The sequence below is a fragment of the Chelonoidis abingdonii genome, chromosome 1, assembly GCF_003597395.2.
Source record: "Chelonoidis abingdonii isolate Lonesome George chromosome 1, CheloAbing_2.0, whole genome shotgun sequence".
Lineage (NCBI taxonomy): Eukaryota > Metazoa > Chordata > Testudines > Testudinidae > Chelonoidis > Chelonoidis abingdonii.
In genome coordinates, this window is record NC_133769.1 from 77,829,439 (window position 1) to 77,848,785 (window position 19,347).

Here is a 19,347-nt window from a genome sequence, read left to right on the forward strand (position 1 = left end):
AGGCAAGAAGAGGGGGTTCAGGAAAGATTTCTTTCAGGATGGGGTTCCCATCAAGTATGGGTTGTAGTTGTTTGATACCCCATGTGGGTTCCAGTGTGGGGTGGTAGGTGACAACTAGGGGTTTTATTTCTGTATTGAAGCAGGTTTTATCAGGGTATTGGGGTGGCCCATTCCATGGTGCAATCTACTTCTCTAGTGGAATGTCCTTGTTTGGCGAAGGTAGCTTTGAGCGCGTTAAGGGTGCGTATCCGACTTTCTCCTTGGAGCATATTCTGTGGTATTTGAGTGCTATAGGTAACAGATTTCTTGTGTTTGGGGTGCTTACTGGATCTCTGAAGGAAGGTATGGGTTTCTTATATATGGGTGTTTATCGGGTTCCATTGCTGAAGCTGATTGTGGTTTCCAGGAAGTTTTTGCTTGTGTGGAAGTGTTCCAGAGAGAGTTTAATGGATGGGTGGTGCTTGTTGAAATTGTGGTAGAAATCTGAGGAAGTTTGTCATCTGTCCAGAGGATGAAAATTATCATTGATATATCTCAGGTATATCATTGGTTTTGTGATGCATTTGTCCAGAAATTCTTCTTCAAAGTGACACATGATGAGGTTGGCATATTGGAGAGTCATCCTAGTACCCATAGCTCTTCCCATGGTTTGGACAAAGCATTGTTTGTTGAATGTAAAATTCTTATAGGTGACAATAAAATGAATGAGTTTGGTGAGGTGTTTGGGATGGATATCTGAGGATTGTCCATCATCTTGTGAATATTTGAAATAGGTAGCTATGCTATTATTGTGAGGGATGGTGGCTCAAAGGAAACACTTTCAAAAGACGAGCCTGGGAGCTTAAATTCTGAACTTTGCTAGACACAAAAAAAATCATGGACTGAACAGAGACACTGGATTTATGGCTTATTATAACAATCTATAATCCAGTAACAACCCCTCAGAAAACCTAGATTTCCATCCTCCCCACCTTCCTTTCCTCTGTATGTCTGGAGGGTTGTTAACTGGCCACTTCACCTTGAATGGTGCCTTCAAATATGTGTTAACTACTTATGCTTAACGATCTTTTCCATCTTGTATGTAGCTGTGACATTACGAAGCCAGGACTACAGACCTATATCAGTGTAACTATGTTGTTCAGGGGTGTGAAACTTCCATATCTACCTAATCCTTATGTATACAGCACTATGTCAACAGGAGCGCATCTTTCACCAACATAGCTGCTGCCTTTTGGGGAGGTGGATTGACTATGTTGATGGGAGAGGCTCTCATGTTGGCATAGTAGCATCTTTACTCAAGCACTACAGCAGCGCCACTGTGACACTGTAGTGCTATACGTGAAGACAAGCCCTAAGTTTCCCAGGCCTGAAGAAGAACTTTGCATAAGCTCTCTCTCACCAGTAGTCCAATAAAACCTATCACCTTACCACCTTGTCTCTTTGTAGAAGTTTAATACATCAAAAAGTGAAGTTGGTTGCAAATATAGAACAGGCTGTTTGTTGATCAGCTATGTGTTTGAGTTTGTTTTAACAGTAAGGATGTTAATGAGGTCTTTTTTTTAGCGTAGGTCACCATGTTAAGTAGGAAATGTCTTAGCATAAAATATCTCTATGTAAAATTCTAACAGTTACGAAAGTAATTAAAGAAACATCCCATTTAACAATTTAACACGTTTAACAATACAAAATGAGAGGAAAATAAAGACCTAGGAACATGTAAATAAAATGAAGGTCAGCTCAAGGATTAAATTGTTGAGAGAATGTTCGATTTTCAATATGGGTACAATTCTCCTGAATAGTTGCAGACCTCTGAACTTCAGTAACACTCAGGTTTCACCACATTCTTTAGTATCAAATTAAGATTACATTTTTTTTCTAGGTTTGGATAACTTTAATTTTCATGCATTTCTGTAATTGTTAACTCTGGGTAGAACCAGAAGTGTAGAAATATAGTGAGAGGCTATTGCTGGCTTTCCTGGCACGACCAGAAGCAGGAGTATGGGAAAGTGTGTGAGAAGTTCAATCTATCTGAGATTTCCAGCCCACTTTTGCAAAGTCAAGAAATTTGTATTGGTCAGGTAAGACCCAGAAAGTATGTGGTCATTTTGAATATTTGTCCAAACATTTTGACTATCACATTTATAGACTAAGATCAGAAAGGACTATTATGAACATATAGTCTGACCTCCTGCATAAGTGAGGCCACAGGTTTTCAAGCCTTACATTAAGCCCATAACTTCTGTTTGAGCTATAGCATATTGTTGTTCTGGGAATTTGATGAAACCACATTGAAACTGGTGTGCAAAACAGCCTCCATTCAGTCAGGATCTATGTAATTAAGCTCCTTAATAGAATAGATAGCTGAAAGAATAGGAGCCATCACCAAAACATAGGCACATGCAAGGTCAGTTAGGAATCTGAGCTATCTGGGCAGAAGATATCAGAGTGGTAGCCATGTTAGTCTGGATCTGTAAAAGCAGCCAAGAGTCCTGTGGCACCTTATAGACTAACAGACGTATTGGAGCATGAGCTTTCATGGGCCATCAGGGTAATCTGCTAATGGGCCAAGATACATTTTGTTTACATTGATCGTCCACAGGCATGGATTCCCGCAGCTCCCAGTGGCCATGGTTCACCATTCCCAGCCAGTGGGAGCTACAGTAAGCGTGCCTGCAGATGATCAATGTAAACAAAATGTCTCAAGGCCCATCAGCGGATTACCCTGATGAGCCGTGTACTGAAGGCTGTCGATCAAGTTACCTCTTAACCTCCTCTTGGGTAAACTTAATAGATTGAGTATCTTTCATTTCTCACTGGAAGACCAGTGTCCAGACCTCAAATCACTCCTGTAGCAACTCTGAATTTTTTCCAGTGTCTTTTTTTCAAGTGTGAACACCAGAACCAGTGGCAGCATTTAGGGGAGACTGTCTCCCCACGAGGTTTTTGCACTTGCTCAAAGTTCCACAGGTTTAGAAGCTAGGAGATGTGGGGAGGGCTCTGTCTGACCACTTTTAAGCAGTGTTCCCATACTACGTCAGTGTGGCTGTTGCCAGAGCAGTCTGGAGCATTGCTCTAGCTGCATGGTTTCAATGCTATGGCCAGGACAAATTGATATTGCAGACTGGCATACGGGGTGGAGCTCAGGGGAGTCCAAGGAGAGTGGAGCTCAGGGGAGGTTGCCAAAAATTTGATCCTGGTGGCACTGGCACATGCACTGTGTGGGTAAGAGAGAGGGAAGACTCACCAGTCAAGGAAGACCTGGGATCCCTGGCTGAGGGGAAGAATGAGTGGGGACTGGAACAGGGTCCCTTATGTGGCCTGGGGTGGCTCACAATTTGTCCTTCCTCCCCCCAAGAAATATTTGAATTGGCATTACTGATGAGAACCAGGCACAGTATACTGATGCGGTATACAGAGATAATACTACCTCCCTAATCTTACTTGATCCTCCTTAGCTTATGTTAGAGCTTTACCCACAGCATTGCACAGAGAGCTCATGTTTGGCTGGTTATCGACCATGATTCCTACCTCATTTCCAGTCACTGATTTCTGACATAGTGTCCCCATCTGTCAGTGTGATCTACATTTTTTTTGTTCCTATAGTGGTAGCTCTGAAAGGTCCCTGGTATAACTGGGGCCCCCATTATGCACTGTAGGAATAGCATAATTACTCCTGGGGGAATTCGGTACATCAGCGGACACGCAGAATTAATCTGTCTTGCATAATTTTGTATTTTCTCCACATAGGAAAGTGCTGCAGTTCTACCTTTTGCCCACCAGAGACCGCTGTGGTGCCAGAACAGCCAGCTGCATTCATGCCCGCTGTTCTAGTACCACAGCGGCCTCTTGTGGGACAAGGCGGAACTGCTGCACTTTCCTGGGCAAAATGTACTTTATGCGGGAACATACAAAATTCCCTGCCCAGTGGAGCCAGGTTAGAACAGAGTGGGGCACACAAGGCTGCTGGAGAGTCACAGACTAGGGTTCAGAATGGCTAGAGAGGGGGACAGACTGGAGCATGGGCTCAGGAGTTAGTGGGGTGACGGTATTGAGCCTGGGGATGGGGGGCTGCAGAGGCCCATGGGGATGAGGGGTGTGGGGACGAGGTAGATGTGCCTGACTGAATGGGAGAGGTTTGGGGTCAGCCAGGGTCTGCATGGGGGAGGCTTCCAAACACCCTAACAATCCCCCTCTTTCCCCCCCCAAAAGAAGAACTTCCCACCCACACTCAGCACCCTCCAGGTTCACTCTTAGGCTCCTTCTCTTTCCCTCAGCGATTCTGTTACCCCTGACTCTCCCAACCCTTTGCACTACTTCTGACAGGTGCAGGAAATACAGATCTGTATTGTAATTTAAATGAATTACACAAAGTTCTATATTAATATGCCTCGTAAGGAATCTATTTGTCAAAAAAAAAACAAAACAGAATCTTTTTATTTTTGTCTGTATTATTACAGACATACTTGCTGACAGATATTTTGAAATAAATTACAAAAATTGTAACTGGCATGATTATATTGTGTTATTTTGACGAATAAAATATGCAGAATTTTCAAATATTGTGTGCAGAATTCTAAATTTTTGGTGCAGAATTCCCCCAGAAGTACATAATATAGTGGACAAATATGCATTGCAACACTTTTTTTCAACGGGGGAATGCAGTACTGTATGTCGTTTCTTTCATTCAAGTGAAAAGCATGTGCACTCACTGGCTTTTCATCTTTACACTGACCACTGTGTAAGCTGCAGCTGAGAAGCCAACATGACACACGTTTCACTGTATTAAGAAGCGTACCATGAAATTCTCTCAGCTGTTCCCCAAGCTTCCTTTCGGTAGAATTCTCCCCAAGCTGCCTTTCTGTAGAATTCTCTCAATGTGGTATTCTGAAACACTTATAAAAGGTGACTGATTTTTTTTTTTATCTGTTGCAGACAGAAAAGCGACACTGACTGGATTAGCGTAATACATTTGTGGGCTTTATGCAGGGAGTGTCAAAAATCCAAATCTGTCTATGAATACTGGATATTGTCTTTGGCATGGTGGAAAGATAGTGAAACTCAAAGCCAGACTGCTCCCCCTTGATTATCATGTTGTAGAAGGATTAGGCCTATTTGATAGCACCCTCCTCTTGTTGGGCTAAACTGTGTCCTGCTAGATCAGTTCACCCTCTCTGAGGTTAATTTGACTGAACTTTTCCAAGGAATCCGGGGAAGCTATTTCTCAGCTGAGGTAGTTTCTTTAATTGAGCCTTCTTAATAAAACAATCAAACTCTTGCAGATTCTTACTTCCAAGTCTGTGTATGCATAGCAGTCCTTTTCCCCCCAAATTAACCTCTCACACCAGTAATTCCACTAACTGGATTTCTTGACTCTTATCTAAGAGCCTCAGTAATACAGATCTCCCACCAATTTCCCTTTTTGACCATTTGGCATTTCTGAAGCAGTTCCTCTCAGCAATAACTCCAGTAGTGGGTCATCAGGGAACCACTTCTGGCCTCTCAACTTCCTCCAGGATGTTGCAGTTCCTCTCTTCCCCGCTAAACCCCTTCTGGCCTCTTTATATGAGGGTCAGCTAATTAAATTCCAATTCTTTCTTAGGTGCCGCAGGCCGGGCTAATGGGACAGTCAGGCCAGCTCTGGGCCACTGACCCAAAGAACGGTATCCTTTATTCCTTTACAAGTATTAGAGACAGAAAAGATTTAGTGGATCTTGTACTTCAGGGGTTTTCAACCTTTTTTTCATTTGCAGACCCCTAAAAAATTTCAAATGGAGGTGCAAACCCCTTTGGAAATCTTAGACATAGTCTGCAGACTCCCAGGGGTCTGTGGACCACAGGTTGAAAACCAGTTCTAGTTCAACTCACTGTCAATACAAGGAAACGTATCTGAGGGGGCTTAAGTTATTCCTGCCAAAATCAATGAGATCTTAAACTTACTAAAGTGACTGCAGATAAACCAGTTTCATATGGTAACAGCAATAAATAAAAAGGCAAACAATTAGCTATAAGAGTGAGAATGTCTGAATGAGAGAGAGAGAGAGCTGTGTGTGTACTTTTAGGCTCTAGTTAAGTACATGAGCATGTGCTTAAGTGCTATGCTGAATCAAAGCTGTAGATTTATGTGAAAAATGCAGAGAACATCCATATATGAAGGTTCAGTTTTTAGAGGATGACAGATTATTGGCAGTGTGTAGAGGCTGCTGTCAGCTGTTCCAGTGATTAACTTGCTACATCTTTACAGATCCACGGTGCAGGTATGATCATTGAAATTGACCCTTAAACATAGGGTTAGAAGGGACCGCAAAGGTCATCTAGTCTAACCCCAGTGATTTTTTGCCCCTTCTGTTGTAATGTACCTATATTATACTCTCCTCTTATTTTTAAATGTTGGCAGAGACTGAGATGTTTATATTAATATGTATAAATAATTTATTGGACAATAACATATGCAAATGAATTAGATATGCTTCTGTATATAAAGACATTAATGACATTCTTTTTTTTTTTTCAATTTACTATACTAACTGTCCATTCCATTAAAATCTAGATATTGTGATGAGGGGCAGGGGAGAGTTCAGAAAGAATGTAATACAGTGGTCTCACTAATCGTACTGTGTAATATTTGGTCTCTGTACAGAGTAGTCAATGTAACTCAAATCATTATCATGGGATATAATACAGTCATATGCAGTAATAGTTCATATACTATCAATACTAATGTTTTTTTAAAAATATAGCTTTAAAATAGATATTTCAAATGGGTACATAAGAATCTTATTAAGTTAAAAAATGAAACAAAAAAAACTCAAACAAAATCTTTGCACAACGTAGTAAAAGAATATTCCATCTTTAACTTCTGGTGGCACACTCAAGTTAAACTGTTTAATTCATGCCATCACCAGGACCACTGGATGGAATTATTTCTAGGTATTATATTGTTCATCTGGTGTTTTTAATATAATTTTGGTTTTAAAAGCATGATTACTTTCAGCAGTTAATTATAGTAATGGAACACTGTCAAAGCTGGTGGCCAGTAGGTATTCTTTTTTAAACCTATGCTACTATGCTATATCCATTTCCCCCGCTGTGGCTGTCTGCTCTGTATTTGATTAGCTCTTATACTTAAGTGAAGAGAATCAATGATGTGAGTACTTGCAGAGAAAAGATGTAACATGTTCTGGCTTTTTTGTTACAAGGCTGCAACCAGAGCATTGTTTCAGAATAGTTGTGCCCCCAAATTCCAAGTGAAATCAACTGGAGTTTTCTGTATGGAAGAATTGGAGGACTTCCTTTTTGCCTCCTTTTTCTCTATACAGGAGATATTTTAAAATGACAATAAATTGGTCACAATTTGAGGATTAAGTTTTTTGGTTTTTTTTCACTTCCAAGGTAGATGATCTTTTTAGCCTTCCAGCTTTGGCTGTGACTGTTCATTAATCTTTGGAAAAGTAAATGTAAACTTAAAAAGGTTCTTATATTTTGCTTTTACATTCCAATTTGATTTGGTAAAGTTCTAAACTTTAAGATCAAACTGACCTACAAGAAAATATGCCAGGAACAATTTACACTTCTCCTAAATATATTAACAATGAAATACAAAATAAATTTTAAAATACAGAAAAGCTAAGATAGCTGGGTTATATTTATCACATTAATATGTGCCAAACAAAACTTGGTCTTTTGCTAACATTATCTTACTATATTTGTAATACATGGTAAGCAAAGATCCTATTTCTGTAACAAATACATTCTAACAATATATATTTTATGGAATAAATATATGGTATATTAAGTTATTGATTTCAGAATAATAGCTATAATGGATACAAGCAATACCTATATTTAAAAATACGTTCTAAGATTTTCTAGCCTTACTACTAATAAAATTAAAGTAGATCTAAAACTGCCTCACTCTATTGATGCATAATAAAATATATGGAAACATCGAGTAAAAAGCCAATTGCTTCTACGACTGAATATTTTATAAATATAGTAACTTGCTATTTTCAGGGAAAAAATTAAAATTATTATAAAGTGGAAGTCAGATTAAAACAACTCTACAATATATAGTAGAAAGAGGTTATGGAGTATGATGTGAGAGTTTTTGTTTTATGTTTGTGGCAACATTTTGAACAGATGCAGTTTGGTTGATGGACTACAAGTTGTTCATTTCTGGAAATAACTGCAGAGAGACTTCACCTTTACTAGCAGCCGATCTTGGCATCCTTAGATATAACCCTCACTGACCTCTGTGAACCAATAGGCCAGAGTTTTGTTAGAATAAGGAGTGCAAGACTGGACCTTACAATGATTTATTCAGAAACCCCAAACTTCTCTACATTTCATAGTGTTTACTTACCATACTGCTCATTAGGAATAAAATCATAGAAATCTTGTATCTGAGACTGCACCGTACTGAAAAGCCTTATAAAGAAGGTACCAGGTGTGTTGTGGTTCTTACTAAATTATTCTTACACCACTTATTCACAACTTCTTGATAAGTTCAGTTATTGTGTTCCCTCTGTTTCCTTGTAACTGTAGGTTGGAATATTGAAGCACAGCTCCAATTGCTTGGTTACTGAATTCTTGATCTGGATTTTAGTCTTGAGAATAACCTAGAATTAAACAAACAAGAACATTTCTCAGAGCTAACAAAAAGAATCGAGGGATTGGGTCACTCATATTTTCCTTCCTTCCTTCCTTTCTCCCCAACGAAGAATAACTTTAACAAGCACTATAGTACATTTAAAGATTTAGTTGGGGTGAGATTGTCTAAACTTTATTTGAAACCTTTGTGAGATTTTGCATTTTAATGGTTCCTGCAACAGTCCAGTTTAAGGTAGAAAAACACAATTTATTACACAAAACTTAACTGTTTACATCTGTAACATTAAGAGTGGAAAGTAGGAATTTTGACTAAGACTCACAGAATAAGGGTCCATCAAGCAAAATTCTGATCTCACATGCAAAACCTCAGCAAGAGACTCTTGTCTAGGGGACCAAAGCAGGATACTAGCCTACAACTTGGAAGAGCTGGGTTCAAGTCCCTGCTTCACCAGAGACTTCCTGGATGACATTGGACAAATCACTTGGCCTCTCAGTTCTCCATCTGGAAAATGGGAGTGATCGGGAAGTGCCATCTCACAGGGATGTTGTGAAGATACATTAAAGATTGTAAGGCACTCAGATACTACAGTAATTTTGGCCATATAAGTACCCACGTGGTGAATGGAATATTCCCTACCACAGTGGAGATAGGATGTGCAGCTAAGCACTTTTCCAACACATTATGCAATGGAACCACAGTGGCTCTGGTGCATTTTGGGCTTTTTGTAGCTGTGAAAGGGCTGGGAAAAATTCCCCTCATATGTGTAGATGCTCTGAAGCGTAGTAGTAAGGGACCTTTATATTAAGCCTAAAGCTGGTAGCAAAAAATTCTTAATTTTTACAATAACTCTACTTTTTGGCTGATGGGAGTAAAATACAGTATGAGAGGGTTTGCAGAAAGAATACTAAGTTCCTGCTCAGACTCTTCCTTGTATTGCATGCTAGACTTGTATGCCAGGTATTGATTTCTAGATTTAGATTTGGAAAAATAGCTCCACATTCTGATGTGGCAAATCCCTTACTTGCAAAGTGCATTTTTCTTGGAATAGGGCACACTGAAGTCTACCAAGCAATAAGCACTCTCCGCTCCCATTGCGGTTGGTGCTCAGTAGCTGGTAAAAGATGCTCAACCCTTCACAGGTTCGAGCCAAAAGCATGACCATTGAATAATCTCACCTACGACATATGATTTTGCTGTGTATTCTGCTGCTGTTTCTGCTGCTGAATTAGCAGTTGCTGCTGTTGCCGGCGTCGTGCTGTCCTCAGTTTTTCAAAACGAGCCTCCATCTCTTCCAACACTTTGGGAGTGTAGCGCACAACCAGCTTGACACTATCTTTAGCAGCCTTCAGGAGCTCCACTGCTTTTTCATGGTGCTCTCCTTCCACACTCTGCAAGCAAGGAGAACACAGAGTTCTAAAGATGCTGGTTTTATCCAGAGTCCTGTCCTCTTCTCGTACTTGCTGTCACAGAAAGGATATCAGTGGTTTAAGCTGTTTCCATATTTTAGACTTTTCAAATGGTCATTGGGGGAGAAATGTAAATATAAATAAGATTTATGCAGGGTTTATTGATTATCTCTTTTTGCATTTTAAATGTGATGCCTGAATCATTTTTAGGTTTCATCTGAAATGTGAAAATGAGCATAATTTCTGATTCATACAAAAACTGGGGGTGGGGAGAGTTTTGCAGATATATAAGCCAAAATAATGCAAAACCAACTGAATTTAAGTAAAGCTTGTCAAACCTTTCCTGTGGCTACCAGATAAGAAAGTGGAATACAGGGAGTATGAAAGCTTAACATGGGTGAGAAGCGAGCAGATTGGGTGTTTGGGAATGGCTCACTAGCCTTTCATTTCTAAGGTACTGATACTGCATGGAGCTCACTGCAATATGTAAGCACCTGCTTAACTTCAAATATGCGAGCAAGCCCACTAACTTAAGAGACTACTTGTGTTTAGAAGTTAATAGGACTGCTCACATGCATAATCACATCCTTTGCTTAACAGGAGTTAGTATCACAAGTGCAGACCCCTTCTAGGAGTGACTGTTTAGCAGGGTGACCAGATAGCAAGTATGAAAAATCAGGACAGAGTGTGGGGGGTAATAGGTGCCTATATAAGAAAAAGCCCCAAATATTGGGACTATCCCTATAAAATTGGGACATCTGGTCACCCTACTGTTTGGTAGCCTATGCGAAATGAGCTGGTGCTCTCCATCCAGTTAGTAGCAGACAGGCATATGTGCTGCAATGTCCACTTAACTGCATCTTCAAGAGTAAACCAGCAGGCCAAGGGATGAGTGATGAACCAGGATCTTAGTTTCCATCATCTACACATGAATATGTACATAATCCTCCTCATGCAAGTAGACACCTCGAACTCTAAGTCTTGCTCATGTGAGTACAGAGTGATGCGTATATTTAAGTGTTTGCAAGATCATAAACTAGCCTATCACACCCAAGAGGTCACATCCTCCCGCCTCACAGGGTTTCAGAGCCCAGGCTCCAGCCCCAGCCTGAACATCTGCCCTGCAGTTATATAGCCCTGAAGCTCTAGACCTGTAAGCCCAAGTTAGCTGACCTGGGCTCTGACACTAGATGCTTCAGGTTTTTTAATCAGTGTAGACATACCTGTGTGCTAAGCCACATTTATGCTGGACTTAACTGTGTCCGAAAACAGAATTTGAATTTGGTTTTAAAAATACTGCAGTTCTAGCTAAACTCTGCAGTACCAGACTGGGTTTGAGTGTAGTGGTGTATGTGTGTTGATACTGAAAAAAATAAAAAGGTGTGTGGTCGTGGTAGAGTGGGGGTGGCACAAGTGTAGGTGAGACAAGTTCATGGTTTGTGAAATCCAAACATTTAAAATATATCATGCACGTGAAAGAGAAATGGTTTTCTGACTTTTTATGATGTATGAAGGTGGCTTTTTTGTTACTGTTCTGTTTGGATTTTTACCCTGGTTTCCTGGAAGACCATAAGGGTAAGTGGAGAACTCTGATATCTATGATTTGAAACCTAACTGAGAAAAGTTGCAGGCTTTTTGTTTGTTTTTTGTAATTCAGACGATTTAAAACTATTGTTTTTGTTAACACCCATTTAACTCAAATACACAATAGACAATTCAGAAGAAAGCTCTTTTGCTAAAGATTGAAGACCACCTTCAATTAAAAGCCAAGAAACCACATCTCTGGATTCTTCGGAAAAAAAACAGGGGAGATGAGACAACATTACTGACATTTCTAAGCTTAAAAAATAAGTATAAATTTTGTTGAAGTTTTTTCTATATACAATTACACACAAAAGGAGACTAACCCAATGTCCATCTCTTGACCCACCTACCATTGAAGTCAACTTTAAAAAGCAGCTTCCAGTGTCTCATTTCCCACTAGCTTCCTTGGAACGTAGGCTTGAGCACAGTAAATCCTCTTTACTGACTGCTTCTTAATACGTAGTATCTATTCCTTTTCAATTTCGTATAATTCCCTATCCCTCTTTCCCCAAACGCCCCCTTCCTTCTCTTTCTTTCAGTCCTGAATTCTAGATTTCCAGTCCTCACAAGAAGTGATATTCAGTCCTTGGAACAAGTGATTGATAATGTCTATTTGGGAGAGAAAGCAAGGTCTTCTGTCAATGAGGTTTGACATAGTCTCTAAAAAGTGGTACTTTATTTGTGGTAGAGTACAGAGGAAAAGAAAGGAACGAGGGAGAAAACATACATACTGAAGGATCTCAGGGCCCTGATTAAGGGCAAAATTCTCTTGTCAGATCATACATACCCTTTTTCTCAAAAATGGCTTGCATTAAGTGATATCTGCTGTGAAATGAAACATATTCCCAAATCTGCTTAATTTCTGATTTGTATGTTTACTTTGTTTTTAAATAGTAGGTCTTCAAAAGCAAGGTGATTTCTCTGAAAGAGGTTTTTCATTTTTTCCCCATTAAATTGCTTGACTGAAGCGCATTTCAGGAGTACAAATTGTTCCACACATTAGGTAGAATGGTGGAATTCTGTAATGATAGATGATTGTCATATACGTTCCAAGAAACAAAAGTATCTCAGTGCAAAAACCCTGCAACCAAGATCTTCATGTGGGTTGTAGACCATTTTTAAATGAATGTTGTTTTTTGCATAAAAGAAAAGAAATCAAAGCTTTGCCACACAGTATATTGAGGCCATTGTGTATCATGCTGTTTAAAAGGAAACTATGCCCATATACCACAAATCTCCAAAGAGAAGAAGCAGCACTGATAAAAGTCTAATATTGCAAGAATACATTGGCATCATTTTAGGAACGTCAGAAATTAGAAGAAAATTTTTGTCACTTCTAATAGATTGTGAATACTGTGCATAACAGGTCGGAACAAATATGAATTACTTCTGCTGTGGCACACTGAGATAGAACTATCAAGGCAGAAGTTGCCAAAAGCAGGCACATTACATGACTTGACTTCAGTGAAATATGTAATACAACCAATACTGTTTGTCCTCTAACCTCTTGCTGGCAGGAAACATAACTTGATATAGGGTCCAGCATAGGAGTTACATCAACAACGTATTTGGAAAATACTGTCCCAAGCAAGGAATAAACTTTTAGATTAACTGATGGGACATAAGTATTTCAGAAATGTGAACATGCTTCAGAAAACATTATATTTATATTCAAAGTTGGGGGGATGATAATTATCAATTCAGGTGCTAAAATGATGAGGTAGGCTCAGGGGTAAAAGTAACTTTAAATGACTTACCGGTATGCAGGGCATCCGGGAGCCACGGGTCCTTTAAATTGTGAGTTAAAAGGGCCCTGGGGCAGCTGCCCCTTTTGCCCCACTCCCGCCATCACTGGCCTGCCAGTACAGACAGCACTTTCTTGCCGGTACGCTGTGCTGGACCGTACTGGCTTCCTTTCACCTCTGTAGGCTATTCTGTATTTGGCAGCCAGAGTGAGACGGAACCTTCAACTAACTAACAAACTAGCTTCAGATGCATGACCATATGGTTTCTGAAGCACAGATTTTCTAAATCTCTTCCAAAACCCTCCCACTGCAAGATCTTAAAATAGTATTAAAGTTATGTGACAGTACACTTTTTTTAAATTGTTGTGATTATGATAATATAAATCTGCTGAACATCCAGAGCTAAATGAAAGTAATTTGCAAAAAATAGAATTCCACTAGAAATACTTGAAAAATTATTAGGTGAGAATGTGTCTAATGCACAAAATGATCAGAGCTCAAATGGAAAACAATATATGAATAGGATATTTTAAAATTTACTTGAAAGATAATTTGCATGTACAAACTAAAAATTTGCTTAGGTGTTTTGTGGTTTGATTTTTCAAAAGCTATCTATTTATTAAACTCATAGGGTGTACTGAATTCTATCAGAGGAGAATGTACACAGTGCTTATTGTGCTAGCTATATAATAAATCACTAATGTGTGACATGGTCACATTGATCACTGTAAAGTGACTTCTGTTCTTGAAACCACATGCAGCTCTGCATCCTTCAGCACGTCACTTTCTTCCGAAGGAATTATGGTCAATATGAATCAGCATCAGCACTGGGCACCCATAGCAATTAACACTGTCTATATTTACTGAGCAGCATATTTTTACTTCACTGCTGTTATTTATAATAGGCAGTAAGCACATGGCAAGTAGCATATCTGAACTTGCATGTAATTATTTAAGTATAAAACATGTATTTTGTTTTTAAAGGGGATGGATGGTTACAGATGGTGCAGTAAACAATTGTAATTGTGCCTGCGTAATGGACTCAACAAGATTGTGTATTTTCACTTTTCAAACCACTTACAAAACTTGACTGCAATCTAGTTAGTAATTAAGGGCTTCATCCTGCTCCCAATCTAGTCAATGGGAAAACTCCCATTGACTTGAAAGATGCAGGATAAAGACTGAAGCTCTCAAACAAAACAAGGAAGGTGAAACTACAAAAGACAAAGTAAACGATTATGCTACTAAATATGGAACTTGCTCCCATCAGAGACCTGAGTTCAGGTATTATCAACCAAAGCTAAGTTAAAGGTGAGTTCGGTTGCATCCAACACCATTACTGTACTTGGTTTTAATGCACTGTGCCTGCTGTCACTCTTAAATTCATAAGAGTTTGGCCAGACGAGACCACTAGATCATCTAGTCTGACCTCCTGTATACCACAGGCAATTAAATATCACTCAGTGACCCCTGTGTCAAGCCCAATAACCTGTGTTTAACTAAAGCATAACGTGTTTGTATGCCCGGTGTTATCTGAGTGACTGCTCATCAACACACCCTTTAATAAAGAACACCATATGCCAGTGCTGCTTGCTGAATAAAAGGCTGTGATACTATTAAAACCCAACTTGGCTTCCTCCCTCTTTGTTTAATAACCTAAGAACAGCAAAGAGAAGGATATCCAGAATACACTTTTAACTTTTTTTTATTATCTTGCAGCATTGGCAGGTGCTATCAAGCAGAATAAAAGTAAAAGACCTACTGTAGAGATAACAATAGGTAAAGGAATTGCAGATATTATACAGGAAAGCACTGTCATTACTATACCCAGGCGCATATAATTATAGTCAAAAATCCCCTACTCAATTGCAGACAAGGAAAAGGAATCTGATTACTAGGCAAGCAGGCAAAGTGAGAGTTGTATTCCTTTTTGAGGTCTGTAAGTACAGACATTGGATGAGAATCAGTTTTTGTATACTTATGTTGTATCCCCTGCAATATAGACTAACAGTGCCAGATATGGACAGCTACCTCTGTGTCCTGGCTGAGCCAACTGCAGGGCTTATTGCATACAATGCCCTTTACTAGGGAAAAGAATACATTACTCCCCTGCACACTGAGAAATATTTCTTTTAAAGTTCTGGTGAGGCAATTTAAGCAACACCAACCAGTCATACTAGGATAAGTAATACAGGTTCTGAACACTCAGCCCTAGTTTTATGTTGATAATTATCAACTTGGATAACCACCAATATATGAGCATAAGCAAGCTGCTGATATTTCATTTTCATCTCATGTACCACTGCTGATCCATCTGTTATACTGCACCTGCTGTATATTGCTTTATCTCAGATGCAGGTGACCTGTTCACAGTGAACAGTAGGTTAGCAAAACTTAGCTTTTTTGCTTCTGTTCTCAAGTTGTCTGTGAAAAGATCACTACTTCTATATTATTTTATTGTTTTGAAATTATTCTAGAAATGTTTTGTGTGGGTATAATCAGCCGCTGGATGGCTTGTGAATTGTTAGCAACAGGTATTGTTTCAAGTTTTCAAGATTTATAATTCAAAATAGGAGGTTTTTTTCATTAGACATGGATCACAGATATGTTTGTTTCACCTATCCAGATGAGCATAACTCTTAGATTCAGGTTTCTGATGTGCATACTTGAAATGGTAAATTTGACATTTGTTTTCTGCAATATTAGCTTAATATTTGTTCCAGTGCAAATTCCTGCAAGTAAACTTCTGTAGGCAGTTTACAAAGAGGTGAGAATATAGTCAAAGCAAATGCTTTTTAAAATTTGGCGGTTCACCTATTTTTACAGTGTTTGTCCAGCTGTAATTTAAAAAAAAAAATCTTTCCAATTAAGTCTGTTGGTCAATTAGAATACTTCATTTCCTTTTACCTGTATTTTTCTCTTCATCGGTTGGCAGTGATGCTAAATATCAATGAGATTATCTGATTTACCTCCAACTAGCGAAGTTCAAGTAACTTATTTGGTTAAATATTATACTGGAACTTGTGAAATTGATTGATCTCTGTATTAGCTTTTCTTTTATTTATGGAATCATATTTTTCCCCCTAGTGCATAGGGATGGTCGGCAAAATTTTCACAATTTTCAAAAATTTCCCATTCTGCCTGGGGACAAAACTGAGACCTTTAGACATTTTCATACCCAAAAACATGGAGAGAGACACACACTCACCTGGGATGTGGGAGATCAGGATTCAAGTTTCTGTTCCAAATCAGACAGAGCCAGGACTTGAACATGGGTTTTCCACATCCCATGTGATGTCATACCCCCAAGGCTATTGGCTAGTCTCTTGTTTGCTGTTCTTTTTAACTAGAAATTCCCATCCTTGACTTGAGAAACCTTCCTGACAAAAGTTTCATCACAACAACTATGTTCCTACAAAAAGGTTCAGTTTCAATGAATTGTCATTTTCCAATTGAAAAACATTTAATCAAGAAAATTCCCAACCCAGTTCTAGTTGAGGATGCTTTACTATTCTTTACAGTATTGCCATGAACAGAAAATTAAGCTGAACATTCTTATATTTCAAGCTTATTATGAATCATTTTGGGGTGTGATCCTATTTCCCTTCATATGGAGGTGATGGTCAATGGGAGATTTGGATGGAAGTTTTGGGTGCACAAGGAATATAGGATTACAGTCTTCTGTACAGTGTTCTCAGGCAGAAGCATGCTATTGGAGTGTGCCGTACTATTTTAATATTTTACAAAATCTACTTACTGACATTTCACCTCTGCCTCATGGATTTTAATGGGGCTGTGCAAAGGGCAAGGAAGTAACAGAATACTTAGCTTTATGCCACGACTTCATGGTTTATGGTGATTGACTCCTATTTTGAGGACAAAGATTATAACACAAAGAAAATACACTAATATTTACAAGGCAATTGTAAGAAGAAGAAATAGTGTAATCCTAACTCATCATTAAGTCTTCAGACTGTAGAAAATTCTTTTAAAAGGGATAAATTCTGCCCAGGGACTCAATATTGTCACTTTGAAAAACTGCAGTGGAATAATTTTATTCATGTCCTGCTATACCAGACATAGGAGAGGTGCAACAAATATGTGATAAGAAGTTATGAGGAGATCTGAGGGCAGAACTGGCCTCAAGGACACTCAGGCCTGATTTTTCTCTTCTCTATTCCAGTTCCCCTGTTTGGAGTCCAGAGTGAAACTAATGCAAATCAGTCAGTCTGAAAGTGACTGAAAAGGACAGTAACTATGTAAAATGACACCTTTTTACTTTACACATCTGCTCCCTGTATGAATTTACGAGGGTGGATTTGATTTAAATCAAATTCATTAGTCAGGAAGACTCCATTTAATCATAGATTTCTACATAAAAGTGCATTCTTGTTGGTTGTTATAACCTTAATATACATTCTTCACAACTCAGAGATTGATGTAGGTTTCATTTTTAGAAGGTACATACTATACATTTTTAAAGTGCCTTATTTTGAAAACTTTTCAGATTAGTTTTACAGCTACATCAAAAAATGAATGATTGGTTATTTCATTTACCAAAGGTAATTGAAACAGATATTTATGAAGTCATTGGGAGTGAACTATCTTCAATTCAACAGGTTAATCATTAATATTTGGAGGTGCTGTATTAGGAGAACATCACCAGACAGACATTTAAATTGTTTTATTTAACTAACACAACGACGTTATGTATTCTGGACTTTTTCTTCAACAGCAAACATATAATATTTTAACAAAACAAGCATATGAACTTTTGAATTTATTTAAACATTCAAGTTTTTTTAAAATCAGGTTTGTTTATAACTAAAAATTAAATGAAATATTTAAAAAAAATATTAAATTGACTATGTCAGCCAGGTCAACATGAGAAACTTCAAAAATATTGGCTTCTGCAGCTAACTCAGTCATCTTCACCTTCATTTTCCTGTTTGTTCATAATCTGGAAAAGAAAAACAAGCTTTCCTGCTTTTTCAGGTCCCAAACAATTTCTCAATTTGGAATGAATTAGTCCAAAGGAAGAAAATATTCTTTCTACACTGGCAGAAGAAGTTACTGCTGTTAAAAGTGAGATTTATCTCTTCAACAGTCTCTGAATCCAAGTGCTTAAGTGACTACCACCAGTTCACTGCTGTGACTTTCTTTAATACATCATCAGCAAACATACTTCTTGAATGGTTCACTCTTAGCTCTGAAGTTTATTATATTTGGCATTATGGAGGGAGGATTGCTGGATGTCCATGTCATAGCCAACTCCTCTTCTTCAGCCATTAAGGTTTGACCCTGGTACTGAGAACAGAGAATATTTGCAAGAAAATGAGCTGGACATAATGCTTGTCCCATTTGTTTTTTTAATGCTTGTAATTTAACTGTGTCTTTGCATATTTCTCTTTTTAAGGTCTCACTCAGTTCCTTCCAAATTTCAACAGTGTCAGCAATAAAACAGCTATTTCCCTGCATTTTGTTAAGGCTACAGAAATAGGCTTCAGGGTACTCAGCATGTGTTCAACATTTCTCTTAAGCCCAATGTTGAGAACTTTGGCTGTGACAGTGCCATCTATTTTTTTCACATTTTTTCACAAAACTGTCATCAGATTAGGCCAGTTCTTGATATAGTGCTCAAAAACAGTCCACTACTGAGTTCCATCGCACACTTGTGGGAGAGTTAGCTTGGTTCCTCCACTTTTTTCAGAGCAGCTGCTGCAAAGTGGTTTGTTACGGGAAGTATTTTGCAATTTCAACACATTAGCCTTTATTTCTGGAACACTGAAGTCTTTTGGCTAGGAGTGCATCAAATGAGCACTGCATCCACCTATGCAACAGATAGTTTGTTAGCTTGAGACTTTCTCTTCTCTTCTAAATACACTTTCTTCTCAGTTGGATAATTTGCTTCTGTTGTGACTAAAGGACTAGGCTATTTTTCAATTTGCATAGCAACTTGTCTGTGACCAAGCTGTGGGACTATGTTACTTAGATCTTGTAACGA

The 19,347-nt window shown here is 38.6% G+C and overlaps 1 protein-coding gene and 1 long non-coding RNA gene across 3 annotated transcripts in view; one reads left to right on the top strand and one right to left on the bottom strand.

Annotated features, from left to right (window-relative positions):
- Positions 1-6,341: 6,341 nt before the first annotated feature.
- The window catches only part of LIN7A (lin-7 cell polarity scaffold A), a 63,702-nt gene continuing 50,696 nt past the window's right edge, over positions 6,342-19,347 (bottom strand). The window contains exons 5-6 of one of the 2 annotated variants that reach the window (XM_032768207.2): positions 9,788-9,996; positions 6,342-8,615 (exon numbers count right to left, since the gene is read on the bottom strand). In XM_032768207.2, the coding sequence (XP_032624098.1) occupies positions 8,576-8,615; positions 9,788-9,996 (249 nt within the window). In that variant the 3' untranslated portion in view covers positions 6,342-8,575. Of the gene's footprint in view, positions 8,616-9,783; positions 9,997-19,347 lie in introns of both variants that reach the window. The other variant, XM_075066791.1, reaches the window with a different exon arrangement.
- On the top strand, positions 11,209-17,732 carry LOC116817777 (uncharacterized). The gene is made up of 3 exons (XR_004372007.2): positions 11,209-12,244; positions 14,328-14,654; positions 17,527-17,732. It is a non-coding gene; the product is annotated as an uncharacterized LOC116817777 (long non-coding RNA).